General features: G+C 36.0%; 1 protein-coding gene across 2 annotated transcripts; it reads left to right on the top strand.

Moving 5' to 3' along the window:
* Positions 1 to 594: 594 nt before the first annotated feature.
* LOC131163888 (ribose-phosphate pyrophosphokinase 1) lies at positions 595 to 8,722 on the top strand. Of its 2 annotated transcripts, XM_058120698.1 has the most exons (8): positions 595 to 1,076; positions 1,415 to 1,588; positions 3,978 to 4,226; positions 4,741 to 4,884; positions 4,971 to 5,138; positions 6,883 to 6,952; positions 7,423 to 7,504; positions 8,469 to 8,722. In XM_058120698.1, exons 1-8 carry the CDS (start codon positions 945 to 947, stop codon positions 8,647 to 8,649), a joined length of 1,200 nt encoding a protein of 399 aa, XP_057976681.1. In that variant the 5' UTR covers positions 595 to 944; the 3' UTR covers positions 8,650 to 8,722. The 2 variants fall into 2 exon arrangements, with proteins under 2 accessions (XP_057976681.1, XP_057976682.1); XM_058120699.1 differs by lacking the exons at positions 595 to 1,076; positions 1,415 to 1,588 and adding an exon at positions 2,684 to 3,805.
* The last annotated feature ends 15,396 nt before the right edge of the window (positions 8,723 to 24,118 follow it).

The raw sequence follows: 24,118 nt of genomic DNA, 5'->3' as shown, positions 1-24,118 counted from the left end.
AATTGTTATACTTTAAATTCTTACTTTATAATAAAAATTTTACTAGACATAAAAATTGAAAAATAGTAAAATGATTTTGTAATTAACTTTATTATTCTTTTTTAGAATTTATGTATCTTTTTATTTTAGTTGCATCTAAATTCATTTGATTATTTTATTTTTATGTTTATTTAAAATAATGTAATATGTAGGATTCGATATGAAAAATTTTATTTTTGGATATTAAAATTTTGTGACAACAGGTCACTAAAACAACTGAAAATCATAAAATCTGATTTTTAATTTTTTTAAATAACTAAAAATTAATAATAAAAATAAAAAATTGGTGACATAAATAAACATACTTATATATATTTTATATTTTTATGGTATATAAATATAAATAAAAAATAAAAAATAACAACAATATTAAAGAAGCCCTGAAAAAAAAATAGAGTTGGTTTTGATTTCCTATTTTTGTTGGGACTAACAAAAATTTGCACCTTCATTTGTAAATGGAGGGGCTGCGCAGGGCACTGGACACGTGTTACACACGGGGAACTCCAATTCAAACCAAAAAAAATAAATAAAAGATTAAAATGTGAGGAATGAGAAGTCAAGGTCCAAAAAGTGCGTATGTCTGGCCGTGTTCGTGAATTTCGTTAAACCCCAGTTGTCATAAACGGCGTCGTTTTGTTCCTTGTGAGGAATGAGAAGTCAAGGTCCAAAAAGTGCGTATGTCTGGCCGCGTTCGTGAATTTCGTTAAACCCCAGTTGTCATAAACGGCGTCGTTTTGTTCCTGGCGCCCGCCGCTTCGCTCGCAAAATGAAAATCCGAATGTCGTGGAACTGCAATGAACCGCCATAGATAAAGCACCTCCAAACCTCTGTCTCTCTTGCACAAGCCTGAAACCTCCAACCCTAACCCTAGTTCATCTTCCAATCCACTCCCCTCTCTATCTTCCATGGCTTCTCTTGCTCTCCCCTCGCCTTCTTCATCTACTTCCTCCTCGTCATCCTCTCCGTCGACGTCTCTGGTTTATCGCCGCTCTCTCGGCAGCTGCGGAGCTTCCGTTTGTTCTCGAGCCAGTCACGTAGTATGTTCTTCTTCTTGTTTTGTTCCCGATAGAACAGACGGATTGCGCTTCTGTGTATTCGTCATTGTCCGGTCACTAGAAATCAATTTTTTGATGGAAATATTTCAAATTTGAAAATTTTATTCGCGTTGTTTCCCCCGACTCCACCCTGTCTAGTAACTGATTTTTCAATCGCATTATTGTTAGTTCTTTTATTTTTGTTAACTGGAGCAGAAGTTGATGTGGCTTTTATTCGTTATATAAATTATTGTATCCCAGCAGGGGACGCTTATAGCTGCAGGGCAAATTTGAGCTTCTTACGTTATTGAGTTTAACTGACATAAGTATTATTGTTTCAGAGATGTAATCTGCCGGAGCCATTGAAGGTTGAGAATGGAAAGTCATGTGTACCGGTCATTAATGAACAGTCACTGCCGAGGTTCATGGACTCAAAGCGTCTTGACAATACTGTTAACCGAAATAGTACCCGGCTGAAAATATTCTCTGGCACAGCAAACCCTGCACTTTCTAAGGTAATCATTGTCCTACTAAATTAAATTTCGTTTCTTTTGTCTTATCAATACCAAACTAGACGGTAGGATTCCATTGTATGGATGAGGAACCATTATTTATGACCTTTGTCTGGCATTCCATTGGGTTATAATAAAATTATGATTTTGAGAAGAAAAAAAAAATCTCGGAATCTTTACATTATGAAGTATGACAACCGGTTTATTACATTTTTTACAACATCCAAGCTGGTGTCTTAACCAAGCATGCTGTATGACAAGAGTTTCATGTGAGGTTTGAAAACCCCCCCCCAAAAAAAAAAAAAGATATTTGAATATATTTGTTAATATTGAAGTTTCAGACATGAAATCAATCGTTTTTGTATACTGGAGTAGCCATCTCATGTACTTTGCTGCAAGATCTTGCAGAAATTTCTCTTTTCTGATTTTTTTGAAACAAATTTATGTAGCTAATGACTAATGTATTGTAAAGTTTGGGTAAACACACCCCTTAACTATCTGCTACAATACAAGTGTCCTAAACTTTCAAATCTAACACTAAAACCCCTTTTAATTATCATTTTAGTTATAAAATACCCTCCTATTGTTAGGATTGGGAAGTTCTATGTGGGTATACATGAATAAGCGCCTACTTGACCGAAAAGGACAAAAGCTTAAGTTGTTAGGGTCTTGGGCCATCTATGTTTATTAGTCACCCATCCTCTACTTACTTTTCCATGTGGAAAAATTCTTTAAGTCACCCTTTACTTGTGAGTCTATTTAACTCTCCCTCGAGTGGGAGCTTACGTGCCTAGGATTGCATTTCACAAGCGTTTAAATTAATTCTACCTCTCATGTTTCGACCCATATCAGGAGTTAGAATTGGAAAGTTTTTATGCTGATTTGATATATAAAGGTAAGTGTCAAAATGACTCAAAAGCTTAAGCTTTTAGCCTTTTAGGTCATGCGCCCATCCATGTCTGTAAGTCATCCATCCTTCACTTAATTTTCCTATGTGAGACAACTCTCAGAACTGAAATTTAACATTTACTTACGAAATCATTCATTATAACAGATTTGCAGCATGTGCATGGCACATGAATAATCAATGAATTTTTTAAGATGAAATTGCCCTTTTGCCTAGGTAACACAAACAATCCTAAAATTTGACTTAAAAGAACCTATATGGTGTGGATACTTTTCACTGGAGTTCGTTATAGTTCCCTTTTTTTTTTCTTTTTTTTTTGGAACATTTATACATTTTTATACAATTTTTTTTATGTTCTTTTATTAATTGAGTTTATGGAAAAAATAGTTGGAGTTTACTATTGTTAATTGTCAACTGTTGGACATTTTTTTGTCATTTGAATCACATTGATACTGATTTTATTAGTTTTGTTATATATCTATTGGAACCTGTGATATTTGCTGGAAAGTCTCCCTCCTTTTCTATGTTGATAGTATGGGTGATTAGCAATTATGGGGTTTTTTTGTATTAAGTTTTTGTGTCACAAAGTGATGTGTGATCTTATTACTCTTGTTTTCTAATGGATGAGTAATTTATTCTATTAAAAGAGATAAAACAAAACAAATAGGTGCAAGATATGTGACAAATATGATTCTCAATCACATTCATAGAGTAAGATTTATTGATTATAATCTTTCCTTCTCTGATAAGGACAATTTTTCAATTAGCCTTAAAAACATGGTTTTTTTTGGGGGGGGTGGGTTAAGTAGTTCAGCAGCTGTTAAGTGTATTTTCCTCATAAATTTTTAATGCATTCTTTATTTTCAAATAGAATAAGACCTTGAATGAGCACTGTCCTTGTACCAAATCCCATTCTTTTTACCTTGTCATTACCTATTAAGGGTTCCATTTGATAATAAAAAAGTGGATGGCCAAACATAAGACAGTGGGAAAGGGCCATGTGATATCTATCTATGGTATATAGCATTAGCCAAAGCCAAATGGAAGAAGGCACACATTGAACAAGTTGTTGGGTTGACTTGAACCAACCCCCCTCCCCTACCCAAAAAAAAAGCACACGCACACACACACACACACACACACACACACCATATATATAACAGAATTAGGTCATTCAAAGCCTAAAGATACCAAAAGGTTCTTGAGAAGTTACTTGTGCCCATACAATTAAATTTGTGAACTTCACAAAAGCATCTGTTCAGAAAAAAGGAAGGGAGAAAAAACAGGAGGAAACAGAAGAAGGCCTGATGAAGGTAGGATTGGATCTGGTTTCTATAATTTTTTGGACAATAGATCTAAATCCTATATTACACTTGTCTGGCAATTTTACATGCAAGCTAGCTGGCACCTTTTATGTAAATTTCTTTTTAACACGTGGAAACTTTTATAGTTTCCTTATCAAATTCCTTGTTATTCCATACTCAGGAAATTGCACGGTACATGGGATTGGAGCTTGGAAAGGTTCACATAAAGCGGTTTGCCGATGGTGAAATATATGTTCAGTTGCAAGAGAGTGTTAGAGGATGTAATGTATACCTTGTGCAGCCCACCAGCCCTCCAGCAAATGAGAATCTCATGGAACTTTTGATAATGATAGATGCTTGTCGAAGAGCATCAGCTAAAAACATCACTGCAGTAATCCCATATTTTGGATATGCAAGAGCTGATAGGAAGGTAAGATTTCATTGTGTTATATCAGTTTATCTAAGATAAATCTGTAGGTCATGTGTAGCTGATGATGACAAGTTACAAACAGAAATTGGGATATTTAGCAGAAATGCAGCTGATGGAATTCAATTATTCCATTCATATGATCAATTAATCTGTTCAGATGATCTCCTAGGGCAGGACAGCATATTTATTTGAAAAAGCTACAATTTAATCTCAATTTCTGTTTTTTTTTTTTTATATATATAAGTATCAGTAGATTGAGTTTGGTGTTATTGAAGGCCTGTGGAGAATTTATTATGTCGATAGGATGGCCTTTCCTTTCGTTTCTATTCATAATTTTAGAATGTGAGCGTAGTTGAGGGCCTCATGCCTTACGATTGGCAATGCTAATTGTGCTGTGAAGATTGCACTTAGTTGTAGCAACAACTTCTAGAATCTAAACAATATTGTGTTATGAATAGGATGCTATAAATTTCCAGGAAAAATTCCATCTTCTCCATCCCTATTTTATTTTCAGACACAAGGGCGTGAATCCATTGCGGCTAAACTTGTTGCAAACCTTATCACAGAAGCAGGTGCAAACCGTGTACTTGCTTGTGATCTGCATTCTGGGCAGTCCATGGGTTACTTTGATATTCCAGTGGACCATGTTTATGGCCAGGTAAGAGTTTTATGGTTTTGAGATCTTCTTTTCATTGATATCATATTTATTGATGGCTAAACTATTGTTTATTTGGTGTGTGCAAGCCTGTGATCCTTGATTATCTTGCCAGCAAGACGGTTCATTCTAATGATTTGGTTGTGGTCTCACCTGATGTTGGAGGAGTTGCAAGAGCACGCGCATTTGCAAAAAAATTATCTGATGCACCTTTAGCAATTGTTGATAAAAGGCGTCATGGACATAACATTGCTGAGGTATTTTTGGCACCAAAGCTTTGTAATATTTTTATTTTCATTTTGGCTATGGAGGTGGGGAGGTGAGCTTAGAAATATTAAAAAAAAAATAATTAAGAACCAAGGATGCGACAAGAATGAGAAATATCCTGAATATTATCCCTACTCTGGCAAAATGCCTAGGAAAACTACAATCTCAAATAACAAGTGTTAGCGTGGTAACCACTATTTGCAAATGGTATTGGCTGCATGATGGGAAATAAATATGTCTGAGTTAGCCCGATCAAATCTCTCTAGCGTATCTTTGTCATGAATAATATCCCTTTCAATGGAGGTGGAATTTTTCCTTGAAGATGCTTAAGAACAAATTTAGAATCTCCTATTGGAATTTTTTGTTGGATGGGTTTAGGAGCAAATTTTATCCTTTCTTTTAAACCCTTCTCTGCCAAGCAGTGTTAATTTCAATGTTGCTTCCCCTAACTTTCAAGCCTTTGCCCCAGGCCCCCTATAGCAAGTTACCTCTAGTAATAAAATCCAATGCAGCCATAGCATCATTACTGGGTTTAAGCGTTCAATGGTATTTTCATCCAAAGGATTCCAATGTTTTTCAAAAGTTTGTTATATTTGTTCTTTTTGTCTTATCATTCAATGTAAAACATCTAGGGCATGTCCCACAAAAATTGCTGCCTTATGATACTGTTTACTGCACTGCATCATCTTGAATTAATATCTTTCTGCAAATAAAAAAAGGTTCTTTCTTCAAGTGAGGTTGCACTAGAAGTGGTTGCCTTAGACTTAGAAATGTATGATGGGTCCAGGACTCCAGGAAGCTCAGGGCTGTGGATTGGTTGATGTCAGCAATCAATATTAGATGTTTAAATTGAGGCATTGTGAGATTTAAGTTTGAAAATGTTGTAATTTTAATTTAATATTTTTCAAATTTATTGTATTATTATGTCCTTGCATAGGGGTTGATTGAAGTCTAGACTCTGTTGTAATTTTAATTTAATATTTTTCAAATTTATTGTATTATTATGTCCTTGCATAGGGGTTGATTGAAGTCTAGACTCTAATATCATGTTTGGTTCGCACAATATAATTGTGTGGGAATGGAATTGTAATTGCATAGGTATATATAATAGTTTACAAACTACAAAGAAAAAGGCAGTGCTATTTTAAGGCAAATTATCATGCAAAAGTTGGTTTTTCTAATCATCCCAAATCTTATCACAAGAATGTCTATTCCAATGTTACTCCTTGTTATTTAGAAATTGGAATAACATCAACTTTTGCAGAGTCATTTGCTTTAGAATGTCATTCCTTTCTTCTTTTTAAGCTATACTATTCCTATAAAATGACACTTCCATTTCCACCTTATTCCATTCACTTTCCTCTTTTCTGTCCAGAATCTTTCGCTGGCTATTCAGTTTTCCTCTAGTAGTTCCAGAATCGTTATAGTTTCTTCTGATCTCTTGCTTGGACACAGTTTCTTTTTTTACATTCTAGATTGTCGAGGGATTGTCCTATCAAAGTCACTTTGGAAATCTGTTCAATTAGATTGTATTAGATGCAATACATTGACAGCACTACTACTGTCTGACGGATTAGTCATTAGCCTTGTTGATGTGTGGCCATCAAAGTAGTCTTTCAGATAAACTCCCAAGACGAGTTGCTTGCAATGCTAACTCCCTAGAGATGCATTTTTTTTCCCCTTGTTCTTTCATCAGGAATGTCCTCAAATCTATGTCCATCATGTATCTTGCAGGTTATGAATTTGATTGGAGATGTTAGAGGAAAAGTTGCAGTTATGGTGGATGACATGATTGACACTGCAGGTAAGTCAAGAGCTCGTCTGGATGACATACTTCTGATCTGAACCTTTCTTATAAATGAAGACAGGAACAAGAAAAACAGAATGGAATCAAGGGAAATAAATGTTTTGAACATCCAACTGATGATGTTGATGACTATAAACAATCAGGAATATTGATGCAGTTTATAATATTTTTTTCTTCTCTCCTTTCAAAGGTGACACTATCCTGGGATTGCATTTATGCTGACTATTGAGCATTTTTTCTTTCGACGCTTTTTCATCATTGAGAATGCCTTGTTGGTTTTGTTGAATCCATTTTGAGGAAGACAATATTTCCATGGATAATTTCTGGCACCTAAAGAAAAATATTCTGCTAAAGAAGAAACATTGAAGGGGCCTTTGATGCACAATGAAAAAGAGAAATGGGAAAAAGCAAGTACCATATTTTTTTGTCTGGTTCCATTTAATTAGTGAATTTGTGGTGGGCTGCAGGGACTATTGCAAAAGGTGCCAAGCTTTTACACCAAGAAGGAGCCAGGGAAGTCTATGCATGTTGCACTCATGCTGTTTTTAGGTATCAACTTCATTCATCTGTTTCTTTTTTCTCTAGCCTTCCTAGATCAATGACAAACTTATTATGTTTATCTATTCACTGGCTTTCCATTTCATTTCAAAAAATTATTTAAATCAACATTTCTTTAGCTTTGGCGGCCAAAAGTTAGCGACAATTGGTCTGGTGTCACATTTCATGGACAGGATCTATATATTTTTTCGCTTTATTTTCTTGTGAAATGACCATGATTACTCCATAGGACACCAAGTTCCAAACAACCAAATAGGACAGCCCCATCAATCAAGGTGGTATTTGGCACTTGGAATCCAAGGGCCACTTGGTTAAGGATCCAAAAATGAGATTCCATATTTTTGTTTTTGAAAATGAAAACAAAGCATGTTATCTACTTTGTTTTCAATATTGTTTTCAGAAATCAAAACAATTGAAATGCATTCTATTATGGTTGATCCTAGGCAATTTGTTAATAAAATAATAATAGGCATGAATTTTGTCTATTCTTTATATCCCTTGTTTCCATATACCATCCAACCGTGCCCTAAGCTTTGTAGAGTTTCACATTTTAAAAATGTTTTGACTCAATGTCATTTTCATAATATTTTGTATGTTAACTAAAGATCAATACATTGTGAGCCTTCAAGTCTTAATTTTTAAAATTGAAATGTGTGTGTGTGATTCCATAGAGGGTGAAGTAAATCTTGTAGAATTAAGCTAATGTAATGATCCCCCTGATTTATGGGATGGGGAGCAAGCAGGTAGCTCTTGAATGTTTTTTCCCTCTATATTCTGGTATGCCTTCTTTTTAAAAATCACAAATTTGAAGAAAATTTGGGTTAATGGTATTGCAAAGTGGATGATTATAGGCTCATTTATTTTGGTTTTAGGCATAGCATAATAATATTGCTACGAGTTTCCATGAGGACAATCTCATGCGATAATTTGATTGTTCTTTTTTCTTTGCCAACAGCCCCCCTGCAATCGAGCGGTTGTCAAGTGGTCTATTTCAAGAGGTGATTATTACTAACACAATTCCAGTGAAGGAGAAGAACTACTTCCCCCAGTTGACAGTTCTTTCAGTCGCAAACCTGTTGGGTGAAACTATTTGGCGTGTTCATGATGATTGTTCTGTGAGCAGCATTTTTATGTAAAATCATTCGACTTTCCTTTTGTGGTTAAACTAATGGCCTCTTGCTCTTTTTAATTCACATATGGGTTCCATTCCTCCGGTTTCCACCTTAATTTTTTCAAATGATCATGTTTCATATTATTTTTAATGTCCCCTTTTTATTTGAACAAAAAAATAAAATAAAATAAAATAAAAAGGTGTTGATTAGCACATGCCATCTCAAAACGCCCAAATATGCAAATAGATTGGTTAGAATGGAGGGCAATGTTTTCTGGCGAGTAGGGAAAAGGAGACCTGCTGTATGCATTTTGTTTTTTCTTTTAAAACAAGTGAGCTCTCAAATACAAATTCCTGATGTAGAGTTGAGTAGGGAAAATAAGAATGAGCTGGAGGAAGCTTGAAGACATTCATGGCATATGCAGTGACAGATTGTGCAGCTGATCTGATGAGGATTTTCTTTGCCCATATTAGATAGCAGCTTCATTTTCCACTCAGTTATCTTCTTCCACATCCAATCTTTGGTGTTGGAAGCTTGGTATGCGATCGAAATCCATGTTAGGGTTGGCACTTTCTGATGGATCAGCTTCGGAGAAGAAGTTGCTTATTTCCAAATAATGAATGAATTATAGTTAGAGCATCCTTGCAAATTGATAGTTGTGAGCAATTTCCTTTCTCAGACAATAAAACCCTAGGTTTCTATGGTAGAAAATTTGGAGAAATTTTGAAAAATAAATTTAGGGAGAACAGGGGCGATTGGCCTTCAAATTAGTTGAAGACTTTATATTGGTATTATTCCTCGTCTTAGAAAGCTCTATAAGGGTTACATTTGTAGACGAGTTTTTAGTGCTCTTAGTAAACTAAGCTTCCATTTGGTTGGGGAGAGGGGAAGAGAATAAAAAACTTCTAGGAGAGTGGAGAAGCCAAGAGAAAAGAATTTATAGGAGGAGAGAGGAATATAGAGAATAAAATTAGTACTTATCTATGCCTTGTTTTGTTTTGTTTTGTTTTGTAAGAGACAAAGTGGAGAGAAGTATAAAGAAGAAGACAAAATTTGTCGTTTACAAGAATGTTCTTTACATAACCATTTTCTAATATTACATAATAGCATTTATATTTTTTCATCATTTTTTTTTTCCAATTTGGGGGTAAAACAAAGCGATTGCTTTTTCACTTCCTCCTCCGAAACAATTAAATATATATTGCCTTCATGGACTTTTACGGTCATTCCCTATTTAATTAATTTAATAAATTCCTACGATCACTCTTGATTCAATATAAAATATGAATAAAAAGAACGATTATTGAAATAAGAACCACAATTCAACTTGGAATCATAACATTCTTGTCATCAAAACAACTTTGCAGTAATAAACTTCAAAACTCTATCCTCTATTCCTAATGTGCTCAAATTTAGATAATTGAATAAGTACTTCCCGTGACAAATCAATTTCTTTATTTAACCATTTCGTATCCAAAATAGCTTGAAGTTGCATTTGAATTTTGTCATTTGATACAATATTAGGCAAATAATGTTGCACCATGACATTATCTCCTAACTTTTCTTGGGGCAAGAGACGGAGAATATGATGTAGTTTAGAAATTGTTGGTATTGTACCAACAACTGGTATATATGAGTGATGAGTGGATACAACCATTCCCACCCAAATAAGCTATCACACCCAATTTTTTTTCGCTTCTCACTAGTAAAGTAACGAAGATAATCCTCCAAACAACTATAAACTACAGTTTGTCCATATATATAGGAATGATATGCATTGCTCATATTTTGATTTGTTCCCTTTAAATAGAATATTCTTTGCAAGCATTGCCAAGGAAAACTTTATCACGATGTTCGACAATAGATGGAGGAACACCATGTAACTTAACAATCTTACCAACAAAGAATGAGTAACACCTATAGTAGTACAAACGATAAGCTATGGTACAAAATTGGCATATTTGGTAAGATGATCTTGGAAGCCTTTCAATGAAATTCTTTGTATTGGAATTGGTGTATTCCTAAGAGGGAAGTGAATTGGGTATTAAAATTTTCTCCTAGTTTGAACTCAATTCGCAGCCAGTATTTCACTACTTAGGGTCTGTCTAAACATTCCCAGTTAATCAAGTATGCAAATATTTAAGCCAAATAAGACATTCTCTAAATTAAATATTTGCATACAATCACCACGTCATATCCCATTTAATCTTCAGAGTGTGTATGTGAAAATGATTAAGTAATGAAAGTAAACATACAAGTAAGGCGCATATCTCATTTAAATAAAGGGCATGTATGCAAAAGTAATGACAGCGATAACTGAATAATCATACATGTGTGGAAATTAAAGTGCACAAATTTAAACGAGAGAGAGAGAGAGAGAGAGAGAGAGAGAGAGAGAGAGAGAGAGAGAGAGAAAGAGAAACACATGATATTTGTTATCGCAGTTCGACCAAATCAGCCTACGTCCCTCGCCTTGTGCATACCCCCCAAGGATTTCACTATCCTTGCTCACTTAAACGGGCGGAGCAGAAGCCATTAGAACCTCTCCTTACGGGGCGAGGTAAACCTCAGCTCAATTACCAAGCTGAGCTCAACTCGTCTCTCCTACGGGGTGGAGACACCCCAGTTTAATTACCGAGCTGAACTGAGTCGGTCTCTTTTGCAGGGCGGAGACTCCTCAATTCAATTTACGGGCTAAACCCAATCAGTACATTAAAAATATTTTTGTACATAATAATGCTTATGAAAATACAAGCAAAGATATACACGTTTAAGCTCTACAATGCACTCTCTAATATGATATGATTTATGCTTAGTAGAGAAATGGTGTTTTCTAAAAACAATATTTTCAATCTTTTAGAAATGAAGTGTATGATAAAATGCTCAAAGATATGACCCTAATAAAATTCTCTCAAAAATATATTTCAATAAAAATATAGGAGAACCTAGGGTTTGTTCTTCAAATAGTTTTTGCACAAATAAAATATATATGTATATATATATATATATATATATATATATATATATATGTAATAATTAGTTCTCCAATAAAGATTTTTGCAATAACAAATTATTTGGAGAAGCCAAGATTTAAGCTCAAAAGGTATTTGTGCAATAAACACAATTAAAAAACAAATGCCCAAACAAAATACTCTCATAAAAATATTTCAAAGAAAATAACAAAGAGAGTTGGAGAGATTAAAATATTTTACCCCAAACAAATGATTTTTGCAACAAAAATAGTTTGGGGAAACTTTGATTAACAAGAGATTAAAAATATTTGAGAGAAAATTATTTGCTAATCAAAGTTACTAATTTCAGCTTATGAAGGGGTATATATAGACTTTGTGAAAAATATGACCGTTGAAGACACGCTCGGTATTATTATAAAAGTTTAATTAATGTTAAGACGAAATTAACATTTTCAAAATGTTAGAATCCAAGAGGTTCGGTTGACCAAGAATATGGTTAGGTTGACCACCTTTATAAGTTCGGTCGACTGAGGTAAATTTGAACTACAGGTTTGGTCAACCATATTAGGGCGATTCTGAACCCTTCGTGGGTTCGGTCGACCAAGACAAAGGTTTGATTGGCTACTCATCTAGGTTCGGTTGATCAAGGCTAACTTGAACTATATATTTGGTTGACCAAGTAGTTGGGGAGTCAAACACTTTATGGTTTGGTCGACCAAGGATGGTGCGTTTAATTCAGTATGGTTGACTGAGCGAAGTCAACATGTTGACTTCTAGCCTGTTCGTTGACCAAGCCAGTTTGTGCATGATGGGGTCGTTCGACTAGGCTTTTAAATTAAATCCAAAAATTCAACGTCGGTCGACCGAAGTCTTTGTAAACCCTAATTTGACCCTAAAGTTATATTAAAACCTTTGTAAGATTTTATCTTTTTATGAAAAGGTTTTGTATGAAATATAGGTGCTCTAAGGTCAGTCTACAGTTATCTGAGCATTCTAAACATATCATACAAATGCATGCATTATTATAGACTAATTAATAAAAAAATTAAATGTAATACAAATAACATCAAAATATTTTCTTCTTTTGCTCTTCATTTTCCATGAAATTCGCCAGGAGTGTGTGAGTTTTATGTCCTTACAAGCTTCCATTTTTCGGTATCTTATGTTCGTGCTGAAATGAAAACCTATTCACACACTAAATGCACACATAAGATACACGTGCTTTGTCAACATCAAAATAGGGATCAGACTCAAAAAGTTAATAATCTCCCATTTTTTTATGATGACAAACGTATCAGAGTAAAATGGGTACAACCTAAAAAGGCTCCCCCTAAGAATATGCATAACGTAAAATATAGACAGTAAAACTTAAGCATATTCACGAAAGAAGACATTACAAGAAATTATGTATTTAAATTTTTGTATTAAAACACAAGTTTAGATATTTTACCCGTAAAAATTTTTTCCTTTCGGTTATAAACATTTTGCTCATAAATATTCTCTCCTTTTTGACATCAGCAAAAAGGGTTAAGCTAAGTATAAAATATTTTGATCATTTAAAAACAAACTTAGCTTAAAAGACAATCCCCCTTTTTAAAATAATTTTTATTTTTCTAAAAAAAACTCACCCCTTTTTTGGTATAGGATTTGAGCATAGAAAAATTTTGAACTGTTTAAAAAAAAAAACAATTAAGCACACAAAATGGTTTAACTAGTCATCTAAAAGATAAAAATGGTATAATAAACTGTAACGACTTGATATTTAACTTGGGGGTTTTTTTTTCTTTTATATATATACTACAAAATTTATAATGCTCTGATACCTACTAGATCAAACCAATCCATCAACCTAAGTAGCAAGAAGTGGAATTCATATAAACACAATCAAGAAAATATACAATACCAGAGTGCTAAAAGGTTCCTCAAAATATACATATAAGACTGTTACCCAAAATACCCTCAACTGGGCTAGGGTTATACATAATTACTCTAAAAAATATTCACTCTACTGATAGAGCAGTACTGAAGCTCCTTTATCTGCGAGCCTGATATACTCGCATACCTGGATCACCTGAAAAATGTTAACGTAATGGGATGAGTAACACTCAGTAAGACGAAACATGCTATTGCTAGTGTGTGGCAAATGAGTTACAATACTGAGAAGATTTGTTTCTATATAAACACATAACTGAATCTGAAAATATAGTACAAATAATATAATAACTATCATCCCATGTTGCTTAACATAACTATATTTTTAGGTTTCTATACATAATACTTCTACTATACATAAGTACACCCTCAGTTACTGTAAAACTGTATATACATATAATAGCTGAAAACTTCCCTAGATGGTTGTATGTCATGATTTAACCCCTCATGACAGGGTTATGCGGCCCGAAGGCAAGATCTACCTTGGCTGGCCAACCAGGAATAAACCACTATATTTCATCAGTCTGATCAGCCCTCCTCAACCCATATATGATGGGGAGCCTGTCTGCTCCTAGGCATTTGATTGACCTACATACTACGTATTATCTGAATAGGTGGTTGCACTCTGTATTGAATATCTGTATATAGCAACGGTACCGTGCTCTGCTGTCTGATCCATCAGGGTCTGATACTAAATAATACATTATTATATACAATCTATCTATTTTACCATGATTCTGTAATATTTGTATTAACCATGACGTTGTGATAAACTGTATCTGTATCAATTGTATTTCTGAAATAAACTGTAAAATTGTATGTCATGGTACTGAAAACTGTATAATTATGGTATTTTAAAAATACTATAAAACATATTCTCTGTTTGTATAATTTGTAAAACATAATCCTGAAAATACTGTAAAACATGTTTCTGTACTATATCCATATTCTCATGCCACACAGTAATTTAAAACATTTTAAACGTATTTGATACACTGTATAAATTCCTGCTGTGAAATAATAATCTGATAAAAACATATATTTCACACTAAAATCATACTAGTATTTTCTAGCATAGCATATTTCTCTTACTTGATTTCTGCTAATATCTCCCTACTATGAAGGGTCCTACACCCGCAGGGTTCTCCACTTAACACCTTGAAAACCATAAATCCCAAAACAAAACATCATTATTTTTACGTCTATTACATTTTCTACAGCTGCTACTAAACCAAAATTTGCTTAAAAGACCTTACCTTGAATTTGGGATGAAATTCAACTTCATTCCACCGACGATCTGCTCCAGCAGACTTGGAGAGAACTTCCCCAGGAGCGTCGTGGTGGCCTTAGATTGTTGATTCGGCGAATGATGGGGCCGAAATTAAAGAGAGATGGAGGTAGAGCTGTAGGAGAGAGAAAGGGAGTGAATTTCTATAAATTTTCTACGGAAAAATCCAACTTTTAGTTATTTATAGAGTCGGATTCGTCGACGAGACACGTCACCTCGTCGACAAATTTGCACCATCGTCGATGAATTTCAGACTTCCAAAAATCCTCTCTCGTTATCTTCTCGTCGACGAGACGGAACTTCGTCGATGAGATCCTGAAGAACCCTCGTCGACGAAACCCCTATGTTCGTCGATGAGGCCTGGGAAATTTCTTAGAATTATCACCTCTAAAATGCAATGTCGTTGACGAAGTCGGCTGCTCTATTACTGTTTCCATTTTCCTCTCTTTTTATTATTTAAATATCATTATTCTTCGGATCGTTACATGAACAGTGTCATATCATAATTATGCAAAAAACCCTTTCAATTTAAGCACAACATAAGACCCCGCAAAATAGTGGAATTTAAAAGCATGCAGCATATAAAAAATTGGTTTGAGTATAAAAATGATCTAACTAATTCACATACATTTCATATAAAATCCATGAACCAGTTATGTAACGCAACACTATTAGCTTTGGTGCAATCCCAAGAGGGGGGTGAATTGGATATTTAAAAATTCTTTCCTAGGTCAACCAATCTAACAACAGTATTACGCAACCCAGGGTCTGTCTATGCAAATATAAATCTAATCATTCAAAATAAAACATACACAGGTGGCAAATAAATTGTGAAAATGTAAATTGCACTCACGATATGTTATCGAGGTTCGGCCAAAGTGCCTACGTCCCTGCCTTGGCTCACCAACAAAGGGATTCCACTATAAGCTCACTTTACATGTAGAGACCCGAATAATTTTCATAATTTAATAATAGGAGAATGAGAGAACAGGAATTAAAATTGGAAAATTAAACAGGGTCTCATCGACGAGCACCAGGGCTTCGTCAACAAGTACACATGAGGGGCTCGTTGATGGGGATGTGTCTCGTCGACGAGAGGATATATCTCAGTTCTGAATTTCATTGACAAGGATAAGCATTCGTCGACAAATTTTCTTCTTGACCTTGTCGACGAAGTGACGTGGCTCGTTGACGAAGGTCATTGTATAAATAGCCTAAACCTCATTTTTCAATTGGAAATTCACGCACAAAATTTCCCTTCTCTCTCATGTTCGTCTCCCCCACCTTTTCTTTAAATTTTTCGGGCTGGATTCTTGCCAGTTCAACTATCCAAGGCCACCGCGACACTCCTAGGGAAGTTCTCTTCGAGTTTGCTACAGTGGATCGTTGGTGGGGCTACTTTGGATTTCAACCTAAATTCAACGTAAGACCTTGTATTCAATATTTGGCTTTTTCATAGTTATAAGAAATGTAGTACACAGAGAAATACTAAAGTTTTGTTCTGGGGGATGTTATTTTCAAGGTGTTTAACGGGGAACCCTGCGGGTGTAGGACTAGTCATACTAGGGGCTTTCCAGTAATTAGGTAAGGAAAATATGCTATGTTAGGGATTTTAGAATGTATGTCAGAAGATTATGTTTATGTATATACATCAATTTATTGACCAGTTATTCCAAAATATTATTGATATTAGTATTACAATAGAATTACATAAATTGAGCATGAGATTTTGATTATTGAAATGTGTGGCATGAGTTTACAACAATTTAGTATGATGATTAAACAACTTTACAGATATCCAGTCATACAATATATTAGCAGAAAGTATGATTTACAGTTTTTTTTAGAATGACATGATTTCTAAAACCATGAAACTCATACAGATATTTTAGGCAGATATTATAGATATTTCAGTTCAGATTTATAGTGTTATGGTTATCTTGAAATCATGTTAAAACAACAAGATAAATATATATATATATATATATATATATATATATTAGTATTACACAGTATCAGATCCCTGATGAAATTTTCAGACAGATACAGATAGTAGAGCACAGTACCGTTGCTATTTCAGATAGAGTGCAACCACATAACTCAGATAGTATGTGGATTCCATCTAACCGCACCAGGAGAGATTGTAGTCTCCCCAACGAGTTGGGTTGAGGTGGCTGGTTAGACGAGATAGACTTGGTGATTGCCTGGAGAGACTGCAGTGGGCTAGATTGTCGATTTATAAAGATATAAATTAACTTGCCTAGTAGGCCAACCAGAGTAAGTCCCACCTACAAGTCGCACAACCCTATCATGAGGGGTTAAATCATGACATATAGATCCTAGGGTATTGTCACAGAAGTTCTTATGTACAAATATATCACACAGTGGCAGTTATATTATAATATTAGAAGTATGTATGAATAAAAAACTCAGATATACAGTTATATTTGAAAATATAATACATGTGATTTATACAGTATATCAGCATACTTGTTTTACAGTATTAGTATTCTATTTATATATTAAATGTGTAACTTAGCTGCCACACACTAGTAATAGCATATTTCCTCCTACTGAGCATTGTCTTATCCTAGTGACTTACTATTTTTCAGGAGATTCAACTAGGCGAGCAGATTAGGCTCGCGGGTAGAGGACTGCTTACGCTGCCCTTACTGGAAGGGTGGGTGTTTCTATGGTGCGAGTGGTTTGGGGTAGATCCCAAGATTTTGATGATATCACTGGGTATTTTGTGATATATGTATAAATACTTTGGGACTTATAGTTTTCTGGTATTGTATAGAGATGTTTATAGAACTGTACACCGCTGCTTAGGAATTTTTGGAGTACAGAGTTTCCTTAGTGCTCTTTTGGGCTTGAGATGTTTTCAGAAGTATTACAGGAAGATTGAATTTATTATATATATAAGTAGCAGGTCGTTACATTACGGGTGGAGCGGCGCCAATTACAACCAGGTCAATTAACGGGACTGACCTCAACCTACAACTATACATTACCAGGATGGTTGTAACGACTCGAAGAATAAATATGGAATTCAAATGATAAAAGAAAAGGGAAATGGAAACTGGAAACAAAAGGAATCATCAGGGTTTCGTCGATGAATCCCCTGTATTTGTTGACGAAGACTTTAGAGAATTCGTCAACGAGGACTTTAGAGAATTCGTCGACGAGGACTTTAGAGAATTCGTTGACGAAGAATTATTGAGAGAGGTTTTGAGTCGACTGAATTTCGTCGACGAAATTAGTGAAGGATTCGTCAACGAATGACGTGGCTCGTCGACGAATCCCCTGCTCTATAAATATCAAAATCTGGATTTAAACTTCATTATTAAGCAAGCTTCACTCCTCTCTCTCTCTCTCTCTCTCTCTCTCTCTCTCTCTCTCTCCTCCCTTCAGTTTTCTCTTTCTCTCTCTTCGATTCTGGGCCAAATTTACGCCGGATCGACAATTTGAAGTCACCACGACGCTCCTGGAGAAGTTCTCTCCAAATCTGCCGGAACGGATCATTGGTGAAAGTAAGTTGGAAATCATCCCAGAGTTGAGGTAAGACTTTTTAAGCCAAATTTGATCTTATGGTAGTTATAAGAAATGATGTACGCATGAAAATACTAAAATTTAACACTGACAGTTTTCATTTTCAGGGTATTGGTCAGGAAATCCTACGGGTGTTAGACTAGAATATTTTGAGGGCTTTCTTAGTAGTCAGGTAAGGGGATAAACTAAGCTAGTTTAAGAAAATATATGTATATATAAAACATGTGATTTAAGGGAAATGAATATATATTTATGTATGACTTATATTTGGGAAAATACGGTTAAAATGATGATATGTTAAATATGCGAAAAATATATTCAGTGTGGCTTGAGTATAAAATGTTGTGAAACACTGTTTTCTAGAATGAGATTATGATAGGGATTTTTATATATGTTTTCCAGCGTACGGGTCGTGCTATGATGTGATTTGCCAGCGTACGGGTTGTGCTATGATGTGATTTGCTAGTGTAAGGGCTGTGCTATGATATGGTTTGCCAGTGTACGGACTGTGCTATGATATGTTTGCTGACGTACGGGCCGTGCTATGTTGTGATTTTCCAACGTACGGACTGTGCTATGATATGTTTTCCGGCGTACGAACCGTGCTATGATGTGATTTGCCAGCATACGGGCTGTGTATGATTTGCCGGCGTACGGGTCGGGCTATGATAAAATGTGTAATATTGGCATATGGGCCGATGATTTTCATGATATACATATATATGCAAAATGATATGATTGATGTGAAAAGTAATGATATGAAATATCCATTGTTGACTCTACGAGTCCAATCTTGTTTTGATAATGACAAATCACTTGGTATTTGATCTATGCATTGAGTTTGTGAATAGGAATCATATTAAGCATGCACGGAAAGATAACGAGCCATGGAAGCCATAAACTAAGCTGACACATCTTGGCAAGATCCATGGAACTCAAAGTGTATGGGAATCAAGATGCAAGCGGCAAAGTTCAAGAATATCTTGGGAAAGGGTATTTAGAACTCATGTATTAACATTTTCATATGATTTAATTTGAGGCTCATGTTTTATGATTCATGCAATTCATGTACATCATTAGGAAACTCTCATGGACCTTGAAATGTTTTCAAAATCATGAAAAATATATTTTATGAAAGACCCAAGAAAAGAAGCCAAGCAGATCTTTTAGTTAGAAATGAAAATTTGAGAGAATGGGGAGTTCGGTCGCCTGAACTGAAATCTCAGTAGCCTGAAGAATTTCTTCGGTTGCCTGAAAATTAAGTTCAGTCGCTTGAAGAATTAAATGGAGAAGATAGAACCTGGCCGAGGCTCTTCGGTCGCCTGACCTTGGAACCTCAGGCGCCTGAAGTTGATACTTCAGGAGCCTGAAGTCGAGTTCGGTTGCCTAAACTCGCGAGAGAGCCTAAAAATCAGCTCTTTATTAAAAAGACACGTGAAGTATCTTATTGATCCAATAGCTGAGATTAATTTTAAATGTAATATAATATATATTATGAATATCTAAACCCTACATAAGCTAAGGGACACAACAAGAAATACATACTTCTCATTGCAAGATTTGAACCCTAGAGCCGGTTTTCTACACTTCAATCTTCTTCCATCTTCGTTTGGGAAAATCTCTACTGAAATCAAAAGGGCATTCATTCATCCAACTAAACTTTGATCCAATATTAAGGTTTGATCTATCAAGTTATTACTTTTCAAGAACCTCTTATCTCTTTACGTGTTTATCATTAGAAAGAGGTTTTGATCTTGAGTGTGTATTCACATATAAAAACTGATTTTCGGGAAGATCATGTTTTGAGAAAAACTTGTTAGCTTGGTTGATTGATTTGAAATTCAAGAAGTACATAAACACATATTCATATATATTGTTCACTGGGCTTCTTATTGAAAAACTTACTTTGATTAAAATATTGGAACTTGAAGGAAAACTTTGTGATTTTTGATTAAGTTGTATTCAAGTCAAATTTTTGTTAAATAGCTCACTTCAAATATACTTGAACATCTTTACAAAGTGAATCAAGAACCCTAGTAGACTCCAAAGCATTCCAAATATATTTTCACTTGGGAGTTTTGATTAAATACGAATTTGTGTGTTGACACATATCATACATCAAACGATTGTATCGTTTTTCATACATTCTTGAGCTTCAAGTTATATCATATGTTAATGTACTAGGAATTGAATTGTACTCACAAGCTTTTGTTAGAAGCATTGTTTTGAGTGTTAGTTTTCAAATTTCATTGTAAACACGGTTCGAGTTGTGAATTGAGTGTGAGAAGGAAGTTGTACCTCTTGTGAGCAGTAGATAAGGAAGGAGTTGTACCTCTTGTAAGCAGGGGTTTGTAAGGGAAGCTCCGTCCCACTTTAAGGAGCAGGATTTTTAGTGAATCCTTGAGTGGTTGCTCAAAGCGAGGACGTAGGCCAAGTTGGCTGAACCTCGTAAAATCGCGCTTGTCTTCTCTCTTCCTTTTACTCTTTATTTTTCGTGTTATATTTAAATTGAGTATATTGCATGCATAGATAGGATTTCCATACTCACACATAATTGAGCAACTAGAAGTAGTTGGTAAACTTATAAGAAGTGTGTAAAAGAAAATTAAGTGAATTTTTTTTTAATATCCAATTCACCCTCCTCTTGGGATTACACCTTAATCAACATCCATGTATCACAGTTTCAATATACGTTATATGGTATCAGAACCTGGTTGGCTTGGTTTAGGATAGCACTTACACGGTACCGTTGCTATGTGTCCATGGTCTTCGTGATCATGATATTTGTGTTAACGCCACTGTACGAAGTGGTGTGAGATTGATGGTCGATGTGGTTTTTAAGAAGTGTGTGATCGCCCCTGGTGTATGGACCAGGTCTGGCAGACTCATCGGACTTACAAACTATATGATTGACTTTGCAGTGGTTGACCAACCATTGTCAGGTCCCGCCTTTAGGCCACACAACCCAGTCATGTGGGGGTAATACATGACAACAGCCAGCTAACCTACTAGAAATTTTTTATGTTATTATTATTATATGAGATGAGATTTGTTTATGAAAATGCAGTATGTTCTACCATGATTTGATATATGTATGTTTTCCTAGATTTGACAAAACAGTTACTGAATATATTATGTATGGTATACGTAGAACACAAAATACTCATGTTGCCACATACTGATATTAGTTTATTTCCCTTACTGAGAGGTGTCTCACTCCTAAATTTTATATAAACTTTTCAGGAGCCCCAGATAGGAGAGCGGGAAAAGCCCTGCTGAATTAGAACTGTTGTCTGCCCTTTTTGAAGGGTAAGTTTTAGTGGGGACAGTTGGATTTTTGTGGGAAGTGCCCCTAGATTTTGCTTCTTTTGGGATGTATATACTGAAATACAGTGATATAGTGACTCTGGCATTCGTAGTAATGTGATGGATGTTTTTGTAATTGCAACATTGTGATTATATGTTTCCTATTGCTTAGGCTTCCGTGTTGTGTTCTGATTTGTCTCTGGTACCCATGGGTCCAGGTGTATTATGATATGCTGAGTTGGGAATCATGATATTGATTATTATAAAAAAAAATGTGGAAATTGAGCAGGTCGTCACAGTGTGGTATTAGAGCCTTTTGAATGCAGTGGAAACAATACCAGAGTTTAGGAAATGATTTAAGGTTGTTCTACAGTCTAGAGGCAGGACTTCTGTGGTAGTTTCTGTGTTTCTCCTGGGGTAACGATTTCAGGAAAACCATAGTAAGCTATTGTCGGGTTGTGTTCCTAGAATGTAAGACTGGGAAATTAGAAATGAGTTAGAAATGTTAAGATAAGTGGTGAGGATAGGTGGGTAAATTATGAGGATAGGATTACTGAGTTGCAATAGTTATTTTTCAAGATGGATCTAGAAGGAAATAGTGCCCATGCGAGTGGCAGTGATGGAGCAGGACTATTAGGTGTAGCTGGGACCGACTCTGACACGGTATTACGTAGCGTGGCTCAGGAGGTTATGGCTGAGATCGCTAGGAGCTCGAGGGAGCAAAGTGGTCCATCTGCAGGCCATGGGTGCACTATAGAGAATTTTATGAAGATGAATCCTCCGACATTCTCGGGGGGAGTTTATCTTGCAGCCGTTGAGAACTGGATGCAGGAGACCGAAACGGTCTTGGCCGTGTTGCAGTGTACTGAGGAACATAAGGTCCTCTTCACCACCTATAGACTGACAGGAGAGGCTGAGAGGTGGTGGACTGCAGTGAGACTATTGGAGCAGCAAAAGGCGACCCCTATAGCCATGACATGGGACCGGTTTAAAGAATTGTTCTTTGATAGGTATTTTCCAGCTACTGTCAGGGAGGCTAAGGTAGAAGAGTTCCTGAGTCTGAAGTAGGGACAGCTATCCATCTAGTAGTATACGGCGCGTTTCATCGAGCTCTCTCGTTTCGCCCTATACATTGTTCCTAATGAAGTGAGGAAAGTCAGGCAGTTTGAGAGAGGTATGAAACGGAGCATATTTAAGCAGGTGGTGGTGCTACGGATCCAGGACTTTGCTGAGTTGGTTGACAAGGCAGCCTTGGCAGAGATTGGTGAGCATCTCGATGTAGAGGAGCAAGGACAAAGGAAGAGATTTGCATCTACAGGCTACCAGCAAGGCCATAGATCAGGTTAGTGGAGAAGAGGAAATCATGGCAGAGGACGGAGGCAGGAGACAGAAGGATGCGAGGTGCAGACAGGGCAGGGTCCTCTTGTCTGTTAGATTTGTGGTAGGAGGCACTGGGGAGAGTGTCGAGCTGGTGGTGTGATATGTTATCTCTGCGGTAGATCGGGGCACATGGTGCGAGACTGCCCTATCCCACCAGATGCAGTAGGTGGTGCGGTATGCTATTGCTGCGGTAGATCGGGGCACATGGTGCGAGATTGTCCTATCCCACCGGATGTAGTTCCAGCTCCTAGACCATACCAGGGAGGTTACCAGGCACCATGTGGGGGCCAGCAGAGGAATACGGCCCCAGTTAGGGTGTTTACTCTGACATCGGGTGAGGCTGAGACGGCGAGTGACGTGGTGACAGGTATGGTTACTATGTTTTCTTTTAAAGTCATTACATTATTTGATTCAGGAGCTACACATTCATTCGTGTCTTTAGGGTGTGTCAAATTTTGTAGGGTCGAAACACAACTATTAGATGTTGAATTGCTAGTATCTACACCGACTGGGTTAGCGGTGAGGTGTAGTAGAGTGCTCCAAGGTTGTCCAGTTGATATTCAAGGAAAGACTTTGTCTGCTGATTTGATAGTGCTGGACATGCACGAGTTTGATGTTATATTTGGAATGGATTGGCTAGCGTCCAATTTTGCCAGCATAGATTGTTGAGCATGAGAAGTGATATTTAGATCTCCGGGGAAAACAGAATTCAAGTTCATAGGGTCGGTGCAATCCCCGCCTCAGCTAGTTTTAGCTATTCAGGCCAGAAGACTATTACTGAGTGGTTGTCAAGGGTTTGTGGCTGTTGTAAAGGAGACGTCAGAAAATGAATTGAAACTTGCTAGCACGCCTGTAGTAAAGGAGTTTACAAATGTTTTCCTAGATAAGTTACCAGGCTTACCACTCGATCGTGAGGTAGATTTCCCTATTGATTTACTTTCAGGTACAGCGCCGATTTCTAAAGTACCATACCGAATGGCGCCCGCAGAATTGACAGAATTGAAGAATCAATTGCAAGAACTACTTGATAAAAACTTTATACGACCCAGTGTATTTCCATGGG

The sequence above is a fragment of the Malania oleifera genome, chromosome 9 (assembly GCF_029873635.1).
Source record: "Malania oleifera isolate guangnan ecotype guangnan chromosome 9, ASM2987363v1, whole genome shotgun sequence".
Taxonomy (NCBI): Eukaryota; Viridiplantae; Streptophyta; class Magnoliopsida; order Santalales; family Ximeniaceae; genus Malania; species Malania oleifera.
Note: the sequence above shows the minus strand (reverse complement) of the source record. Positions and strands in the feature narration are given on the sequence as shown.